Below are 21533 nucleotides of genomic sequence, written 5' to 3'. Positions count from 1 at the left end.
CTAAACTGCAGTTATACGTTTCATCAGTGAAGTGATGCAGTCATTTTAATAGCAGTTACCTTCCCATTTAGTATATGTTATAGCCTGATTAACACCTGCTGTCTGAACTACAGTGAACCACTTGTGAGTTATGGCCGACACGGAACAATTAATAGGTTGCAAATGTTGTCTATGCTCCCTGAGACGCCAATGGATGAAAAAGTAATTGAGTGTTGGTCCTTGTTGCTTAATCGATTGGAGGCACAGGATTGCGCGATTTTTCGTTCTTCTTTCTCCGGTATCCGTCATATGGTATGGTCCTAATCAATCCTTTAATATGTTATAAGAGTTGCACATACCCTCTTTAAAACTTTCACAGTGGAAAATAAGTCTAAAGTTATACATACCCTCCCTGGAGTTAAACATTTCGTTTTGAGTAGTTATTAACAACCAGTATGAACTTAGGCATTTTTCATTATGCTATAAGAGTTACTGTGCAACTCCAATGCACAACCCCTATAACTCCACTGGTATCCTCACACATATACTGCTACTTGAACAGGAAATAATCTTGAGCCTTGTACGAAACCCTGTCCAACAAACACCGGACACCGATAGGTTGTACAATACGTGGGACGTCTTCCGAACCGACTGTGGGACAGATTTCAGCTTGAAGGCTGATTTAATCTTCGTACCCATTAAGATTGAAGCCCATTATGCATGTGTGTGTATCAACTTTAATTCTAGGACGATTGATCTTCTGGACAATAAGTACTATTCAAGTCCGCGGCAATCGGAGATATGCAAAGCATGTCACGTTATTGTAAGTGGAAGTAATTTGTAATTATGTTCAACTAAAAAGTGTTGTCACCGCTTTTACAATTTCAATTTTTGACGTTCTTGTCTGCCAAAGCGAGCCTCATGAGCGACTACGTGGAGTCTAGGGACAACGAGAAGAACAGAGGGAAAGACATACGGCTGTTCAGTTCCGTCGAGATCCAGTTTGCCTGGCATCAGCAAACGATAAACGACACCGAGTCTGGCTTGTTCGCCATGATGCACATGTTAATGTACGAGGGTGAAAGTTTTGGTCACGTTGATCTCGAGAGGAAGGTGAACCGTCGATATTTGGTGATCCAGTTGGCAGCGACGCTTCTCCTAGCTGACATGAACATCATCGGGAAGGAGTTTGTCCAAGGTCAACGGTTTCATTGGCGAGAAATTACAGATCCTGAAGCAAGTAGAAGCCAGGACGGAAAGCGGCGCGGAGAGGAGATAAAAACCTGCGAAAAAATAGAATGTATTTCCTTTGATTCTGTATTCTCTTTTTTTGCAACTCTAGTATGTTGTCAAGAAAGTCCTTAACAACTTAGACAACTTTTTGGAATATATTGTTACTATATCATCTTGGTCAGTCATAATGAAAATCCAAGTTTTACAGATAAGTGTTAGAGTTATACACTCTATGAAGTAAAGTTATACAAATTATGTACAGGAGTTATACAACACATGTCTGCAGTTATGAAAAAAAGGCAAAATTTATTAGACAGCTAAGAGTTATACAAAAAACATCAAGAGTTCTACAAACTGTGTACAAGAGTTATACAACATATGACTGCAGTTATGTAAAAGGAAAATTTTATTAGACAGTTATGAGTTTTTCAAAAAATAACAAGAGTTATACAAATTGGGTACAAGAGTTATACATTACGTGAAGTACAGATTATCCATATATAGGTAAGAGTTTTACTTAAAGCCACTGGAATTATAATTCGTTCTTAAAGCCACTTTTAAATATTGGATATGTTGCCATGAACAGAAGTCATCAAAATAATGTAAAAGAGTTATACAACATTAGCTTGAAATTTCACACACCATATTACTGAAGTTATACAATCTGGAAGGTGCAATCCCCCTTCAAAATAGACAAAAGCTAGCTATTAAATACCCCTTCCGTCTCACCAGATTTTTTACCTTTTAAAGAAAAAAAGATTGTAAATAATTTGTTGAGACGGAGGTATTTTTCTACTGCCTACTACTACAAAGATGTTATGTTTCTCTATTCTTCGTTGTCTTCGTCTTCTTCTTCTTCTTCTTCTTCTTCTTCTTCCTCTTCCTCTTCTTCTTCTTCTACTCCTTCGATCTTTGGTGAAGACGGTGGATGCTCGAGAATGGGTTAGGGCGTTCCGTTTATCGTGGTGTGCCATTTGTTTACAGTTATTACACATGCGCTTTGGCTTAAAAGCCAAGGCAATGGCTTTAGCCTTAGCTGACACCATTCTTTTACCGCTGCCTTTGTTTTTCGATTGTTTTGGTGGAAGTATCGTTACCTCGTCACTGGCCGAGCAACCAAGGATTTGCTCAAATTCTTGCTGCTTTGTTAAATCCTTCTTGTACGGTAAAAGTTTCTCCTTGAACTCTCTAATTAACGAGCTTAAGTTCACAACTTCAGTCTCACTCGTGCCACGAAGTAAGCCAATGGTTGCATGAACTTCTGACCACAACTTCACCATCGCAACTTTTTTTGCATCAGCGCTACTATTTGTTTCCATTTGTTCACCATCACATTCTGATAATCTGAATTTCAATGCATCCTTTCTCCATCTTGTAGAAACGTAATCAACTGGAATTGTCTTTGTGCCGTTAGCCGACAAAATCCATACTATATGTCGGCACAGAAATCCCATCCTTTCAAACATCATACAGCTACACTGTGTAGCCTGTGTCCCTGTAATCTAATTAAATTATGCCGTTAGTAGTCTTATACATATAATAATAAGAGTTAAACATTATCACGTAGAGTTATACATATGGCAACAAGAGTTATACATTCTGAAAGCTAAAGTTATTCAAACTCTAATCGAGTTATACTACAAATAGTCATAGATTCAGTTGAAAAATTGAATAAATTCTAATGTTATTCTGAAAGTAGAGTTATACATATGGCAACAAGAGTTATACATTCTGAAAGCTAAAGTTATTCAAAATGTAATCAGAGTTATACTACAAATGACAACAGTTCAGTGAAAAATTGAATAACTTCTAATGTTATTCTGAAAGTAGAGTTATACATATGGCAACAAGAGTTATACATTCTGCAAGTAGAGTTATGCATATAATTAGAAAAGTTATACATTCAGAAAACTTAAGTTATTCAAAATGTTGTCAGATTTATACAAATGAGATAATCTGCAGTTCATCGAACAATTGTATAACTTCTATGTTCAGACAATGTAACTTTGGCACTATATCTAGCAACTTCAGCCAACTACCACATAAAGTTGATGCCAAAATGTTGTTACCTGGGTTGTACTCTACGTTGAAACTTTTATGTCTGATTGAATCCTTTACGACAGTCACTTCAACTCCATCGACGTCAGCATAGCCGACACTCTTACATGTATCGATTGAGCAAATGACCTCTAGTTGGAATTCCTTGAAAACCTCCCGGGTATAAACATTTGACGCATATTCCTCTATGGGTAAATGCGTCCCCGTTTCCGGTGTTGAGTGTCGGTTTTCATGGTCAAGTCTCTTCTGCGTATGCCGTTGATGGTCCATAGCGCTTTCAAAACGCATCCAAAACTCCACTAACGTACCTGACTTCTGCTCGAACTTCTTAAAAAAACTATTACTGCTCTCTGATCTCTGGGTTGTCCTCATTACACCACCCATGTTCAAGTCCCTGCAATGTGCCATCACCCATTGACTCCTTTTATCGTACGCTTCTGTAAACCACTCTTCGTTCACAAGACCATGCGCTTCCATTATTTCTGCCCACCTAGCGTCAAAGTCGCCTGCTTCTATGTTGTCGTCCCATATAATGTTGTTCAATTTCTGAACGAACTCCTTATAATCCTCCCTTGTCACCCCGACCTTTGATGGCACCTTGTTCATTATATGCCACATGCAAAATCGGTGTCGTGCAGTCTTGAAGGCAAGGGGTACGGCCTTAATAATGCCCGGACACTGATCTGTGATAATGTACTTGGGTTCCTTTCCTCCCATAGCATTCAAAAACCTGTTGAAAACCCACTGGAAGGATTCATGGTCTTCATGGGCAATCAATGCCCCCACAGAATGTCACTGATCGCTTATGGTGATCTATGCCAGTGAATGGCGTGAAAATCATATCGTACTTGTTTGTTGAGTATGTTGGGTCGTACGACACTGCATCTCCAAAAACGGAGTAGTTCCTTCTAGCGGTTCTGTCAGCCCATATTGCGCTTCAAGGTCGTTATCCTTGTCAACTTCATAATCAAAATAAAACCCCTGCCTATTTTGTGCCATATTCTTGAACCGGTCAATGAACAATTGACCGTCCCGTTTATGGATGAAGCACTTCACATCTCGGTGGAAGTTCTTAAAATCAGTTAAGGATGCACCAATGTTCTCGAACCCGTTTACGAACTCCTTACACATGTTGTACGTCCTAGTTGCTCCTATCCTCAACTGCAGTGGACAACAAATCCTTATCGATCTTTGATTAATAACCAAGAATTCCTCAACTATAACTCTTTCAGCTATTCTTATAACTTCTTGAAACATATGCATAACTCCATTGATTTATTATGCAACTTCTTATTATTTATAACTTTTAGGTTTACATAACTCTATCATCTCGGTGAATAACTTTAGAAGTTTGTCATTCAATTAGTGGATGTTTGTTTAATAGTAAACTAACCCTTGAGTTGTACATTATCAAGTACTTGTGAAAATCTTCTATGTTCCGCGACATCGTTTGAAACTGACGATCCTCACTCGATACAAGCTCGTGATTATGCCCCATGTGGAATCGGTCAATTACTAGTACTCCATTCTTCATAAATAGCCTGACATGTGCTTTACACCCTACCCTCTCTTGATGTATATTTCCTCTGGTTCGCAGTTCTTTTTCCCCATTGCATTCCTTCTTCCCTAATCCCGGTCTCATTTTTTTTAATTACTGCCTCTCCTTTTGGTACATATGTGAATCCCTCTCTGTTGCAAACCAGCAACTTTGTCTTGATTTCACCGTCGCGCCATTTTTTCGTCGAGTACTTCCGAACATCAAACCCGGTCGCCAATGCATAAACTTTATAGAATGTCACTGCCTCGTCGATTTCAAAAAATTGTTGCCCTACACAAGGTGTAAACTCCGCTGCCAAATGCTTACAATACTCAGTTTCCGCTGCCTTGCGACCATCTGAGCAGAATCAAACATCCATGAAATGATTAAGAAATACATAACTTTACACATATCTTTGTATAACTCTATGCACAGATATTTGTATACCTGGGCACAGATCGTATAACTTTGGGTATATAATGTATAACTCTTACCATATCATGTATAACTATAGTCACACTCTGTATAACTCTAGGTAGATACTGTATAACTCTAGTCATACAATGTATAACTCTAGTCACAGGATGTATAACTCTAGTCATACAATGTATAACTCTAGTCATTTAATGTATAACCCTAGTCACACTGTCTAACTGGGGCACTGTAATGTATAATCGTAGTCGATAATGTATAACTCTAGTCACAGTATTTATAATTCTAGTCATTCAATGTATAACTCTAGTCACAATGTATAACTCTAGTCATATGATGTATAACTCTAGCTACACAATGTATAACTCTAGGCAGACACTGTAAGATTTATAACTCATTCTACACAATGTATAACTCTTACCATATCATGTATAACTATAGTCACACTCTGTATAACTCTAGGTAGATACTGTATAACTCTAGTCATACAATATATAACTCTAGTCACAGTTTGTATAATTCTAGTCATACAATGTATAACTCTGCCACATAATGTATAACTGTAGTCAGATAATGTATAACTCTAGTTACAGTATTTATAATTCTAGTCATTCAATGTATAACTCTAGGCACAGTCTGTATAACTCTAGTCATACGATGTATAACTCTAGATACACAATGTATAACTCTAGGCAGAGACTGTAAGATGTATAACTCATTCTACACAATGTATAACTCTTAACAAATAATGTATAACTCTAGGTATATAATGCATAACTCTAGTCATACTTTATATTCTAAGAGTTATACATTTAATGAAACGGCACAACATATGGAATGGGAAGGGTTATAAGATTTTGAAGCAGGAATATGGCACAACTTCCTAAACAAAATTCGTATTAATTTAAGCATCAAACCCCAAACATATTAATTAAAAAACAACTCAAAGGACACATTACTAATTATAAATTCATTCCACTATCTCAATAACCAGTCCATTATATCCCTATCTCCACCCTAAACTCCAAACCCTAAATCTTTAAAACCTAATAATAAACTCCAAACTTCCTTCAACAACAATGAATGATACCATTCGTAATACATGCATTATGACCGAGTACAACAAGAGTTTCATACGCCGGTTCTTTGGACATCGAGAGGAGGTACGGGAGCTACCTTGAGGACGCTCGATCGCACTCAAGGACGCCAAAAAAAATGGCTGTTAGAGCCGCAGATAATGCAGCTATTAGAAGATATTGCATCTCATGGAACGAAACCTCCAAATAGCAAAGGAGGAGAGGATGAATTTCATAGAAGAGAATGCATCCCTATATGAACATCTAAGATCTGTATTTTTAGCAATGCATTAAGTTTATGTATCTATATGTATTAATTAAGTTCATGTATGTTAAATGTTGGATTTGTTTTACTATCCTCTCCATCATCTTCTTTGTTTTATTTTATTTAATTTGTTTTACTAACAAACGCAGACAAACTAAGCGAATAATAATTACAGAAAAAACAATGACGGAGAAAAACACATGCAAATAACATGTATAACTCGGGCAGAATGTATAATCTGCAGCCATTTAATGTATAACTCTAGGCATATAATGTATAACTCTAGGCATAGAATGTATAACTCCAAACACAATCAGTATATGCTAAGAGTTATACATTATATTCTAAGAGTTATACATTATATGCCTAGAGTTATGCATTGTAGATTGTAATCTTTGTAGTTCCGAATGTATAACTCTAGTCATACAATTTGTATAACTCTTACCTATATATGGATAACTGTACTTCACAGAATGTATAACTCTTGTACCCAATTTGTATCACTCTTGTTATTTTTTGTAAAACTCATAATTGTAATAAATTTTGCCTATCTCATAATCAGTCATGTGTTGTGTAATCTGTTGTACACAATTTGTATAACTCTATACACAGTCTGTATAACTCTAATCATACAATGTATAACTCTAGACACAGATCGTATAATTCTAATCATACAATGTATAACTCTAGACACAAACTGTATAACTCTATGCATTTAATGTATAACTCTATGAACAGTCTGTATAACTCTAGTCATACGATGTATAATTCTAGCTACACAATGTATAACTCTAAGCATATAATGTATAACTCCAAACACAGTCTGTATATGCTAAGAGTTATACATTATATGCTACGAGTTATACATTATATGCCTAGAGTTATACATTGTAGAGTGTATTACTGTAGATCCAGAATGTGATGTGTTGTACAACTTGTATAACTCTTACCTATATATGGATAACTGCAGTGATGTGTTGTATAACTCCTGTACAAAACGTTTATAACTGTAATCATACAATGTATAACTCTATACACAGTCTGAATAACTCTAATGATACAATGTATAACTCTACCCACAGCCTGTATAACTATATCAAAATTGGTTCTTTAGTAAGATTTTTACGCACAATTTAGGGTTTGAATTACGCACAATGTATAACTCTAGCCACAGCTGCAGGAAATTGTCAAAGAGTTTTACAAAAAACCTCTGGAGTTATAACACGATGAATATAAGAACTGCATGTGTACACTGTATTATTGAAGTTATACATATTTGGGTCAGAGTTTTACTAAAACCCACTAAAGTTATAATTCGTACTTGATCAAGCTTTTAAATTTCCATCATTTTTTTCGATCAACAACAAGCTACCAAAATGAAAGAACAAATATGATGAACACAATGAAAGTACAACAGTATTAAGAATAATGAACACAAATTAAATAACTACAACCTACAATAATGAACATTCGGAACTCACCATCGACGGCAACTTCAATCTGCATATAATCGATTTCACGAACCCTGACTGTCATTTTGATCGTCTTTTTGTGATGAACAATGACAAATTATTTATTTTCAACAAAGCGAATGAATTTTATACGGAAAGATGATGTAGTTAAACAGTGGGAATGAAATTTCTTTTCTCTTTTTGATGATTTATAATGGATTTTTAATTATTCGGTTTTTTTGATGATTTTTATGGGTTTTGCTTGTTGAGAGGTTTTGAATGGTGAAAAGAGGAGGGAAGCATGCAAAATGATTTAGGAGGCTTTGTTTATTGCTATTGTCCGCGGGATTTGATATGGAGGCAGTACATTAACAGTGAAAGTGGTCCCTCTCTCACACAATCACCATTTCCTTTTTTTTTTGCTCTAAAAACCACGCCCTCTCTCCTCATCTCATCCCTTCAATCCCTTCATCCAAGGGCTCTTATAAAGACTTAGGGCCTTATAAGGTATGAAGGCCTTATAAGAACCCTTCTCTATATATATATATTTATAAATACATAAATTAAAAAAAAAATTACATATATAAAAATGCAATTCTTATATTTTCATAGAGGATCTTATTCTGCTCTATCGTATCCGTCCTCTCCTCCTTGGCTATTTGGAGGTTCCGTTCAGCAGTTGCTATATCGTCATATAGCTGCAACTGATGCTGCTCCGTCAAGCCATCTTTTTTGGCGTGCTTCAGTACGGATCGAGCATCCGCAAGGTAGCTCCTGAAACTTTCCTCAATATGGAGGAACCGGCGGATGAAGTAGTTGTTCTCGATCATGGTAAGAGTCTTAAGGATGAAATCATTCATTTTGTTGGAGTTTTTAGAGTTTGTTTTGAAAGATTAAGTAGAGTTTGTTTTAGCAGTTAGGGTTTGGAGATGAATATATTGAGATAATGGAAATGTTAGTTGAGATAATGCAATGTATTTATACTAAGCAATGTGTGGGTTGAGTTGCTTTTTAATTAATATATATGTTAGGAAGTTGTGTCATAATCATCATCATATCTCTCAATAATGCTGCTTCAAATATTATTACTAACCCTTCTCATTCCATATTATCCGTTCATATGTACAGTGATGTCAGTAATAATGCATGCATCGGAATTCTAACGGGCCGTAATTATGCATGCATCTAGTAATATTTAATTTAATTTTTTATTTTATTTTTTAAGAACAAACAACAACGGTTATTTACAAACAACCCGTTGTCTTTAGTTATAACAACGGTTTTGTATATTAAAACCCGTTGTTATAACTTTCCCCCCAAAATTGAGTCACACTTTCCACAACGGGTTTTTATACTTAAAACCGTTGTTAATATTTTTAACAACGGGTTCCTTAAGAAAACCAACCGTTGTTATAACCTTTTACAATGGACGCTTTAACAACGTCCGCTTTTTTATATAACAACGGTTTTTGACCGTTGTTATAGCCTGTATCTGTAGTAGTGTTAGAAAACCAAAAAGTATAGGAATACGCAAGAGAATATTCCTAAATTTTAATAATTTTCTTTCTCTAACCTGACATCTTATAGTGAATACTAACATATTTGAACATGTAAATGGTTAATATAAAGGATCAGTTTATCGAAATAAAATGGTACTCATAGTATTTTACTTGTTTAGTAGGTAATTTAAGTGGATCTCGTGTTATTGGGTTAATCTTAAGTAAGAGATGGTTATGCAACAATTTGTCAATTCTCAATTACTAGTTGATGTTGTTATATACGAGAGAAGTTCCTCTCCATTAACTGGACTCTCCAATACAACTTTTAACGAAGGGAAGATGAAATCAATAGATGTTGAAATAACCATCTTACCCACTCTATTTGTTAAGGATATACTGGACCTCTCCTTGGAGAGGATCCCATATTCCCATTGCAATATGTATGTATGTGAAGTAGAGTTTCTTGCACATAAAAATTGATAGTTTAATACGATCTTCATATCTCGCTCCAACGGCTAGTTTCATATATATGGCAGTGAATGTATATTTACCTTATTTAGTTTATTTTGTAGTTGTTATTATTCTTTCCTTATACCTTGTAATCCTATGCATATATATTATATATTGATGTATTGCCAACCATGTAAATCACAAGTTAATAAAACATATTATTAACTCATATGTTCTCCAAATCTCAATATGGTATCAATTAACAGGCTCTTTTAAAATCTTCTCCTTCTTCCGTCATCTCTCATCCTACAATCATAATCATGACAAATCCGTCACAAAACACATCTCAATCATCCTCGTCGGTCTCGGTTGTTCAATTCGAGAATCCGGGCACCAAAATCACGCATATTGCCTTAAGTGGTAATAATTATGATGAGTGGTATCGCGCATTCCGTCTTGCCCTTCTCGCTAAATATAAGATGGGTTATATTGACGGGACAATAATCAAACCACCTGAAACTGCAGACGATTTCAAGACTTAGCTCTCAACCAATGCCCTTGTCACGGCTTGGATCTACAATTCCATTGAAATCGAGTTAGCCAAATCAATCTCTTATCGTCACGAGGCCAAACTGGTTTGGGACAATATTCGACAATGCTTTAGTCAATAAAGTGAAGCCTGATACGCGGGTAGAGGTCATCGTACCCGATCAAACAAATTCTCAACTAGTAAAGGGTAGTCGAGGTCGAACCACTAGGAGCATGGGTGATTATTAATTGTCTAGATTCTTATGCTTAGCTAAGTCGGATAAAACAGGGATGAATGATTATATAAAGGACTAAACTAAATAACAAGAAATAAATTAAACTAATTAAACTATAGAACGAGAAAACAAGCTATTAAATACGATTTACTCAAGTTAATTAAGGCCTAGGGAACGACAAACCACCGACATTCGTAATAAATCATGAGTTCCTTCAACTAGTTGTTAAGGGGGAAGTGTATTGGGTGGAGACGCCTCTAATTCGCCCACCAACTCCCTCCCGGGCTCATGGTGGGACACTAGTGATACCGAATCAACTCCCTCCCGGGCTCATGACTCGATTTCCCTCGACTCAAGACTCAAGGCTCACCAAAGTGGGCCGACTCCGCTCACCTCTCATCAAGATCAAGGGCTTAAGCCCGCGATAAACTCCCGGTCATCCCTACCCTTCTCCCGAAGGTGAACTTCAAGCCGAAAAACAAAGGCACCCCACTTGGGTTCTCCCTCCCGGGCTCAACCAAGTCGGCACACGACCAAAAAGGGGTAATGTAATCAATCCCAACCTAACCAACTCCCGTTGGTGGACAAGGGTCAAAACCAACAATTATACCCAAATATACACCATAATTCAATTCCTTTGGTAAACCCAACAACCCCTCCTCAACAACTAATTTAATGAAACTCAATTAGATAAATTACTCATGTTAGGGTCTAATCGCACCCTAGTAAGGATACTAGTCACTAATCATGGTTTTTAAGGCAAGGCAATGAATAAAGATGGATTCTTTATGTATAAACATGATGTGAAATTGGATTCTACAATTAATCATGCAATAATTCTACAAAACTATAATGATAGACAAATTAAGCTAAGAAAGATAAAGATTAAACCAAAAGATACAATCTTTGACACAAGAAACCCAAAGACTCAATCTTTGGGTGAAAACAACAATGGTGAACTAGAAAAAGATGAACAAGAGAGAGAAAAACAACAATCAAACAACAAAGAGAAGAATTCTAGCATAAACAACTCAACAAAACTAAAGAGTAAGCAAATGTAAACAAATGAAACTAAGGAGAGAAATTATACCAATTCAATAGCAAAGAAAGGAACTTGTGTTGAAATAAGAAAGGAGAAATCTTCAATCTTGCAACAACCCAATTTCTAGTACTAATAATGAAGTAACTATTGAAGAACTTGTTCTAATTAAAGAAGGATTAGCCATCTGATTAGGAGAGATTCAAACTTGGTAAAGAAATATATATATCTAGGGTTCTACAATATTGGGAGAGAATAATAATATAGTCTAATTTCTAAGGTGTAATGTGTAGTCTAATGTGTTGTAGTCTCCTTTTTATACTAGTCTAATCTAAGACTCCGTTTGGCAAGACATTTCAGGTACCTGATTTGGTCAAAGTAGCTTATTTGACCAAAATTTCAGGTACCTTATTTTTTTGTAAACGTTTGGCAAGTAGCTTATTTAACCAAATAAGCTACCTGAAATGAAATGCTACCTAGAGTAGCATTTGAGATTTCAGGTACTTGATTTGGTTTAATTTTCCGTTTCTACCCTTTAAATCTATACTGTTAAATAATTATCATATCCTTTTACGTCATTTCATCAAAATCAGTTACCTTTTCAGTTAGTTTGCCAAACATCTTTTAATATAATCAGTTACCTTATCAGTTCCTAATTTTCAGCTACTTTATCAGTTACCTTTTCAGGTTTCAGGTAGCTTTTCAGTTTTCAGCTACCTTTTCATGTTTCAGCTACCTTTTCAGTTAATTTTACCAAACAGAGCCTAATAATACCACTAATAATACTAATACAACTAATAATAATAATATAATAATAATAATAATATAATAATAATAATAATAATAATAATAATAATAATAATAATAATAATAATAATAATAATAATAATAATAATAATAATAATAATAATAATAATAATAATAATAATAATAATAATCTCCCTCAAAATTGTGTCACACGACACACTTAAACCCAAAAGAAAACAAAGCTTCATTTGTCTTTTACTGCCAAAAGCCAAAACACCTTCCTCAAGAATTGTACCCGGCAGGGTAACATTACACCCGACCGGCCATCACCTTCACCCGACCGGGCATAATTAACTCCCTCGGCTGCGAAGTTTCACCCGTTAGCTGCAATTAAATCCCCTTCTTGATTTCTTCTTCCTTCTTCCTTAAAAGCATCGACTGCAATTCAACTCAGGTTTCGATGCCGCAATCGAGTCATGGCGACTCGATCTGGGTTCATTTCTGGGCTGCTCATTGTTGTAGGACAGAATTAATGTCGGGTTTGATGAACTCGGGCCATGGTTGTAGTTGTGGTGTTGGTCTAATCGGACGAGGTGAACTCCGGTGGCGGTGATGCTACTGTCCTGTTCAGGCGAGATGCAGGTGGTTTGTTGGTTGATTCCGGTGCCGAGTCGAGCAAAGGAGATGATGAAGAGGCCGGTGATTGTGGTGAAGTGCAGGAGAAACGGTGGGTGTAGGTGCGTAGCTTGGCTGATTTTTGTTGTTGAAAATGGTGAATCATCAAGGCTTGATTATTAAAGGGTTTTTCTACATGGTGACCCTGAACTTTTTCGAATCACACATGGTAACCCTACAAAATAAAAAAAGTTTTTGGTAACCCTGAAGTCCCTTAAATATAATTAACGTGACCCTGAACTTTAATTCCGTCAAAATGGGCCATTAAGTGTCATATGTGGTGAATGACATGGCTAATATTCGCTGATATGGCTAATGACTAGGCTGTTTTACTAATATACATAGGAAATGAATAAATTAAAGAAAAAAACAATCCACCACAATCACAACCTCTGCTATAACCACCACTACCATCGCCGTCACCCCACCCTTCACCAACCTTCGTCGAACTACCGTCGGCGCCTCCTCACCCTTCACCGTCTGCAGTTGCCCGTCGAAACACCAATCCCGTCGCCGTCTGTCGAAATCCGACACCCTTAATCTTCTCCCCCACCCTTGTAATCTCATCTCACTCCCCTAAAAACACTAGATCTGGGTTTTATGGAGAGTGGAAGAGGTTTCTAAGGTGGGACTGTGGGGTTGGGTGGGGATGGTGGTGCTTTTGGCATGGGGAGCCTCAATTTGTTGATGTCGTTGCTGCTCGTTGATGAATTCTGGGCTGCTTCTGGTGTCGCCATGGTGGAGGTCGGCGAGAGGGGGGTGCTGGCGTGGTGGTCTGAGGTGGTAGCCACGGTGGCGGTGCGAGGCGGTGTAGAAGATGGTTTAACTTGTGTCGTTTTTATTTGTTTTTCATCTTACATTATTCCGTCTCGCAATCCCGCCTTGCAATCCCGTCTCGCCTACATATTAAATTTATAAAATAATAATGATACTTATAATATATTAAAAACTCGACTACTTATTAAATCTAACTAATACGACTAACTAATTAATCCCTCTTTGCAATCCATGTCACACACCACATCAAGACCAAATAGCCACATCACACGCCCCATCAGCACTTAACGGTGCAAATTGACGGATTTTTAGTTAAGGGTTACGGTGATACATAATAATGTACTTCAGGGTTACCATTTTTGTTTTCTGATTTGTAGGGTTACCACGTGGGATCTGAAAAAGTTCAGGGTCACCATGTAGAATAACCCATTATTAAATCTATGTTCTGGCAATTGAGTGTTGAAAATGGCGAGTAACTTCAAAGTAGCAGGGGGTTTGGATTTTAGCAAAAATCAATTGTCAAACTTTACTTTCTTTGTGTATTTTAATCCATTTGACTTTGCCTTGACCCTTCTTCTTTCCGTCTCGTCCCAATTTGCTCCTCAATTTCCGTATCATTTTACTCGCTCTCCATCTCATTATTTCTCCTTGCCTTCACATTATTCGTAATAAAGTAATAGTAATACTCATATTAAATAAGAATCCGACTTATTATTAATTCTAGCTAAGACGACTAATTATTATAAATTAGTAATTAAATGAGCTATTTAATCATTTAAGCACACAAAATTGAGTCGGAGTAAGGTATAAAAGAGGGGTAAAACACGACTAAAATTCTACTTATCAACGCCCGTATCTATCGCTTGTAGGCCGAAATCAGTGCGTGCCGCCAAGCACCAAACAAATCTCTCATGACATACTATGGCCGTCTTACTAGTCTGTGGGACGAATTGATGGAGCATGATGCTCTTCCTTCCTGCTCGTGCAAGGTTTGCCCTTGTAATTGGGTAAGCATCTTTGATTCTCGTCGTGAAAAAGATCGGGTACGTGATTTCTTAATGGGATTAGATGATCGTTTTGATACTGCTCGTTCACAAATTATTGGCATCACTCCCCTTCCCAACCTTAATCTTGTTTATAATTGTTTACTTCAAGAGGAAGGGGTTCGATCCCTATCTAAACATGCGTCTGACACCCGCCCTGAACCCATGGCATTTGCAGCCAAGGCCACCTATGGCTCGAAATCTGGTAAAAGGTGACATCGGGACTACTCATCTGATCGACCCAATACCTCGAACAATAATCCCAATAATAATCCTAATCAACCTTATTGCATCGTCTGTCAAAAGCATGGTCATTACTTGCGGACTTGTTATAGTGTCACGGGAAATTTCCCCGAATGATGGGGCAATCGACCTCGTGACCGCGTCTATATTGATCCCAATGCGACGGACCTTAGTCAGGCTGTTTTTGACCCTGACCCCCGTCGAACAAATTAGGACCGTAGCAAGCCCACTGCCTCGGCCAACACGGCTCCTCGTGCTCACATGGCCTCGGCATCCAGCGGACTCAGTGGTAATGGTACCTCCGCTTCTCGCTCTTCTCTTAATACTTTTGACAGAATTGACTTTAATACGCTTGATGCTCGCGAACTCGAGGAATTAAGCCAAATGTGGAAGAATCGTAAAACTGAAACTCATGATCGTCTAAGTGGTAAATTTTCTACTCTCTCTTGAATTATTGACACATGTGCCTCTCATTATATGCTGGGTTGTCTTTCTCACTTTACTAATTTACATTCTATTGAACCCTTATCTGTCGGTCTACCAAACGAGGACTTAGCTATCGCAAATCGCAGTGGCGATATTTGTCTTTCCCCTCGTCTAATGTTGCGTAATGTCTTATACGCCGAAAATTTGCAATGTAATCTCATTTCCGTTTCGCGTTTATTACTGGATACATCACTAACTATACAATTTTTCCAACAACTTTGTTTAATTCAGGACCGTACCTCGAAGATGGTGATTGGTGCGGGTGAACAAAGCGAAGGGCTCTATTATTTGAAAGATGTTCGAAATGACAAGGTACATGCTTATACCATTGGGAATTTTGACACTCTCGAGCTATGGCATCGTCGGTTGGGACACCCGTCCTCCAATATTTCTCGTTTTCTTCCTTTTATTACTAAGATAAACTTTTCTAATTCTTCATTTCATAGAAAACACTGTGACATTTGTATTCGCGCTAAACAAACTTGCGCCCCTTTTTCTTTAAGCTCGAACAAAGCTGCTGGCATTTTTTATCTTTTACATTGTGATTTGTGGGGTCCCTACTCTGAAAATATGTCATGTAGGTCGAAATATTTTCTTATATTGTTGACAATTTTTCTCGATCTACATGAGTCTATTTATTATGTCGTAAAAGTGACACTCGACAAACTTTACGAAACTTTTTCGCTATGGTCGATCGTCAATTTCAAAAGAATATAAAAGATTTTAGAAGCGAAAATGGCAGTGAATTCAATTGTTTTGAACAATTTTTTCGTGAAAATGGCATTATTTTTCAAACCTCAAATGTTGACATTCCTCAACAAAATGGCCGAGTCGAGCGAAAGCATCGTCATATTTTAAATGTTACTCGTGCCCTTTGCTTTCAAGCTAGTCTACCCATTCTTTGTTGGGGGGGAGTGTATCTTGGGGGACGTCTATCTCCTTAATCGAACTCCATCCACAATTCACAATGGTAAGACTCCTTACGAAATGTTATTTAACGAACCACCACCCATGGGCCATATCTGCACCTTTGGATGTCTTTGTTATGCTAAATATATAAATCGATCTCATGACAAATTCGCTCCTCGTGGTCGGAAATGCGTGTTCCTAGGATACCCTTTTAGGAAAAAGGGATGACTAGTTTATGACTTAGATACGGGTACCTACTTTTCCTCTCGAGATGTTGTCTTTGTCGAACATGAGTTTCCGTATCAATCTCTAAACATCCACGACACTTCTCCCACCACGTATTCCTTTCTCGATGATACACTACAGCCTATTGAGAATGTTATTATTTCCACATCCATATCTCCCACCACCGGCCCCAACTCTTCCTCCACTACCACCACGGATCCCACACCTTCGATAGAAACCTCCACAACACCCGACCTCACTTCGGATCTCCATTCACCTACGGATGCACCCAGTACTCCCATATCCACCCCACCCGAGGCAACCACCAATGACCTTATGGGAAAGGGACATCGACCTAAAATTACCAACACCCGTCTCACCGGTTATGTTCGTCCACCTATACGCCCCTTGACTCATCTCGCCACGGCATCATCATCATCGTCTTCAAGTACTCGATATCCTATCTCCCATTTTATTGCTTATTATAAATTTTCTTCTAACCATAAAAATTTTCTAGCGGCCGTGACCAAAAATCACGAGCCAAGTTCTTTCAAAGAAGCTATGCAGGTACCACAATGGCGCGAGGCAATGGAGAGTGAAATCGATGCCCTCGAACGCAACAATACATGGACTCTTGAACCTCTTCCGCCTCACAAAAAGGCCATTGGCTCCAAATGGGTCTACAAGATCAAATATCATACAGATGGGTCAGTTGAGCGATACAAAGCTCGTCTAGTCATCATGGGCAACCGACAAATATCATACAGAAACTTTTGCCCCTACTATTAAGATGGTTACCGTTCGCACTCTTCTTACTATTGCCGCTGCAAAGAATTGGCATATCGATCAAATGGATGTTCACAATGCTTTTCTACATGGCGACCTTCAAGAAGTATACATGAAACCGCCACTCGGATTCCATTCCTCTTCTGACAACCGAGTATGCCGTCTTCGTAAATCCCTTTACGAACTTCGGCAAGCCCCCCGATGCTGGTACGCAAAACTCGCTTCCGCCCTTAAGCAATACGGTTTTACACAATGTCCCTATGATCATTCCCTTTTCTCAATTATCAAAACCAATGCCGAGATACACGTTCTTGTCTATGTCGATGACCTGGTCATATGTGGAAACAACGCAACTATGATTCAACAATTCAAAAACTACTTGAGCACATGTTTCCACATGAAGGACTCGGGTCCTTTCAAATACTTCCTTGGTTTGGAAATCGCTCGGAACTCGAGTGGACTGTCTATCTCACAACGGAAATGCACCTTGGACATCCTCACTGAAACCGGTCTCCTAGGGTCCAAACCCGCGCCCGTCCCAATGGAACCAAATCATAGTCTTGCCGAATCCGAGTCCCCTACCCTTCACGACCCACAACCATATCGTCGACTAGTGGGTCGACTAGTCTATCTAACCAGTACCCTGCCCAAATTAACCTACTCGGTCCACACTCTCGCCTAATTCATGACACACCTCGCACCGACCACTGGCAGGCCGCTGTTCAAGTTGTACGCTATCTTAAAACTAACCCTGGTCAAGGCTTACTTCTTCACTCCAACGCCAACCTTCTCCTCCATGCTTATTGCGACTCGGACTACGCTACTTGCCCAACAAGTCGTCGCTCTCTCTCGGCCTACATTATTTTCCTCGGGAATTCCTTCATCTCGTGGAAAACTAAGAAACAATCTACAGTGTCTAAATCATCCGCTGAGGCCGAATATCGGGCTATGGCCTATACCGTATGCGAACTCAAGTTGCTGAAAGGCCTTGTTAATTTTCTCGGTATACCACATCTCTCGCCCATTGCTCTCTCATGCGATAATTAGTTGGCTCTTCACATCGCTCACAATCCGGTATTTCGTGAACGCACTAAACACATTGAAGTGGATTGCCACTTTATTCGGGACGAGATTTTGAATGGCCTTATCAAACCGAGTTACGTTCCTACTAATAAACTTCAATTGGCCGACATTCTAACAAAGGCACTTGGACGCCCCTCGTTCGAAGACCTTCTGTCCAAGTTGGGCGTCGTCAACTTACACGCACCAACTGAAAGGGGGGTGGTAATACGATCTCCATATCTCGCTCCAACGGCTAATTTCGTATATATGGCACTGAATGTGTATTTACCTTATTTAATTTATTTTGTAGTTGTTATAATTCTTTCATTATACCTTGTAATTAGACCTGTCAAAATTTGACCCGACCCGCCCGACCCGTTTTTTAGAGTTACAAACCCGGTTTTTTCGACCCGCGACCCGTTTGACCCGAACCCGAAATGACCCATCATGATTGTTTACATAAAAGGTAAAAAATAAATAAAAATATAAGCATGAAAAGGAAAATGTATTCCTAATCACTAACAATACAATTTACAAGCTACAGATCTTGAAGACAGGGATGAATGACTACACAAAAATTGAAGCTTTTGTGATTACGGTGCCAGAATAAATGTTATCGAATAGTATATTGAGTTTTAATACTGTAAAAGTTAATTTACATGAGAAAGTAAGTAATACACTACTGTACATTATATACATTGGCCGATCCTTGTTTTGGGATGTAGGCCCCAAGATAGCGAAAATTTCATAATTTTTTTCCGTATATTTTTCTTTAATTCATGAAAATAATAAAATTAAATTTGTGTTATAATATTTACAATAGGACACCAGAAATTTCAAAAAAGAACATGTGAATCCCTTAGTAAAATGGACTGAAACTTAATATCATCCGATGATGATGATGTACTGGTGTACTATAATTTGACTAAACATCTTCTAAGATCAAGCTGCTGCTTTTTGCAAGAGATTTGAATTAGTTTGTGATGAACAAGGAAAATAATAAAAGGATTGCATATTTTTATAAATTTTTCCTCCCTTTGGCATTGTTATCTTAAACTTTCTTCCTCGTTTCGATTTCTTTGACGGAATGTGTCTCACCGATACCTGTTTATTACATTTTAATCGTATTAATAATTTTAATTACAAATTAACTAGATTAGTTAGTTTTGTGGTAGCAATTTTACACTAATATAGTGTAAAACGGACTCATACATAACCTTAGTAATAGATAAAAATAGTTATTTAGAAAACTCGTTTTATAAACGTAGAAATTCGTTTTATAATAAACTTCTGTATTCCGTATTATACAAGATTAAAATTTAAAAAATGATAATATTCAAACTCCATATTATATTTATCAAAAAATTTAATTAATGTCTTTCAGATAATTAATTACCTCATTGGAACAAGTTGATTCTTGACCTATACTGTGCCTATGATCCTCCATGGTGTCTTCATCACTAACATGTTCTGCATTTTGAACAAATATATGCTAATTAATCCTTTAACCATAACATAATTTTGATCAAACTTTCGTTTATTTATTAAGAGAAGATCGATAAGTGTCTCATTTATTATCGAATGTGGAATTATTCGCTGAGTTGCTGATGGTATGAGTTTGAAATGAGTAATATCGAAATTTAGTCAGTAATTCTCTTTTAGGTGGAAAGGGAGTCGTAAAGGCGACACTGATGGATTTCGAACCACATATTAAGGCCGGAAAACGCGTACCATCAACAATAAGGTCGTCATCCTCGACAGGGAAATCCGTGCAATAGACCCTGAAGCTAGGCGAGGCACGGCCTAAATCAGCACGATTATAATTATCTAAATCAATTTCTTCCTCAACTATATTCAATGATCCTTCAGATACATGTCGCTTACGCAAAAATCGTATATCATCGGTCTTGTCGTCTATTCGACATTCTCCTACGAGTTGCTCGTCGTTCAAGGGCATAATTTCATCATTTATTTTTTGCAATGTAGGAGGACTATCTTGGGTAACATTGAATGTATGATCAACTTTATTGGTAGCTACATTTTCGTCGTCCTGGTTTTGTTCTTGCTCTCCATTATCGGATTCATGAGAATCGGGAGCTTCGCCTAGGGGATCTTTCTTGGAATGACCATCGGAATTCTTGTTGTTTTTCTTGGCTCGGATTTCCTCGAGTCTACGTTGGAGGATCGGTTTAATGCGTTCCGGAATGTCATCTTGATTCGGGTCAAGTTTTGATACTCCACAACCCATTGTGTTTTTAGGTTGTTGGAGGATTTTTTGGAGAAAAATTGAGAATGTTTTAAGTAAGACAAAAAAAAAGAGAGAAAATTGACAAAAAAAAAGAGAGAAAATTAAGAGATTTAGGGAAGAAAGATTAGATTTGGTAGATTAGGGAAAAATGAGAGGTCCAACAGATTTGGCGCTAAATGATCTGTTAATTGTTTGTTGTTTGGGGGAAAATAGAGTGGATTTATTAATATATCCGTTACTTAATTTGGCTTGAAAGCGTGATAAAATAAAATAAAGATTTATACAGTATCACACAATTATTGAAGGTTATATGCATGGTTTGTGTTCGAAGGTTGGGACGACCATTTGAGTCTTTTTTTATGCAAGCCGATAACATGAAAAAGATGAGCTTGGCACTTAACGCCGGTTAAGAAGCAAATCACACAATGCAAGAGTCAAGCTTTAACCGAGCCAAACCAATGTTGAAGACAAGTTCTACCTGGACTAAATTATATGAAATCGTCATATGACTGACTAGACTCGTATCAAAGTTTACTAGGTTTCGGCATA

At 37.6% G+C, this 21533-nt stretch overlaps 1 protein-coding gene across 1 annotated transcript; it reads right to left on the bottom strand.

Moving 5' to 3' along the window:
• Positions 1-19320: 19320 nt before the first annotated feature.
• Positions 19321-21109, bottom strand: LOC141657844 (uncharacterized). Its single transcript, XM_074465241.1, has 3 exons — positions 20468-21109; positions 20133-20206; positions 19321-19840 (listed from the first exon to the last, which is right to left on the bottom strand). The coding sequence occupies exons 1-3, from the start codon at positions 20982-20984 to the stop codon at positions 19679-19681; spliced, it is 753 nt and encodes a 250-aa protein (XP_074321342.1). The 5' UTR covers positions 20985-21109; the 3' UTR covers positions 19321-19678.
• Between the last annotated feature and the right edge of the window lie 424 nt (positions 21110-21533).

Source organism: Silene latifolia, chromosome 1, assembly GCF_048544455.1.
Source record: "Silene latifolia isolate original U9 population chromosome 1, ASM4854445v1, whole genome shotgun sequence".
NCBI lineage: Eukaryota > Viridiplantae > Streptophyta > Magnoliopsida > Caryophyllales > Caryophyllaceae > Silene > Silene latifolia.
The sequence above is the reverse complement of the archived record's forward strand: the minus strand, read 5'-3'. Positions and strand labels throughout refer to the sequence as shown.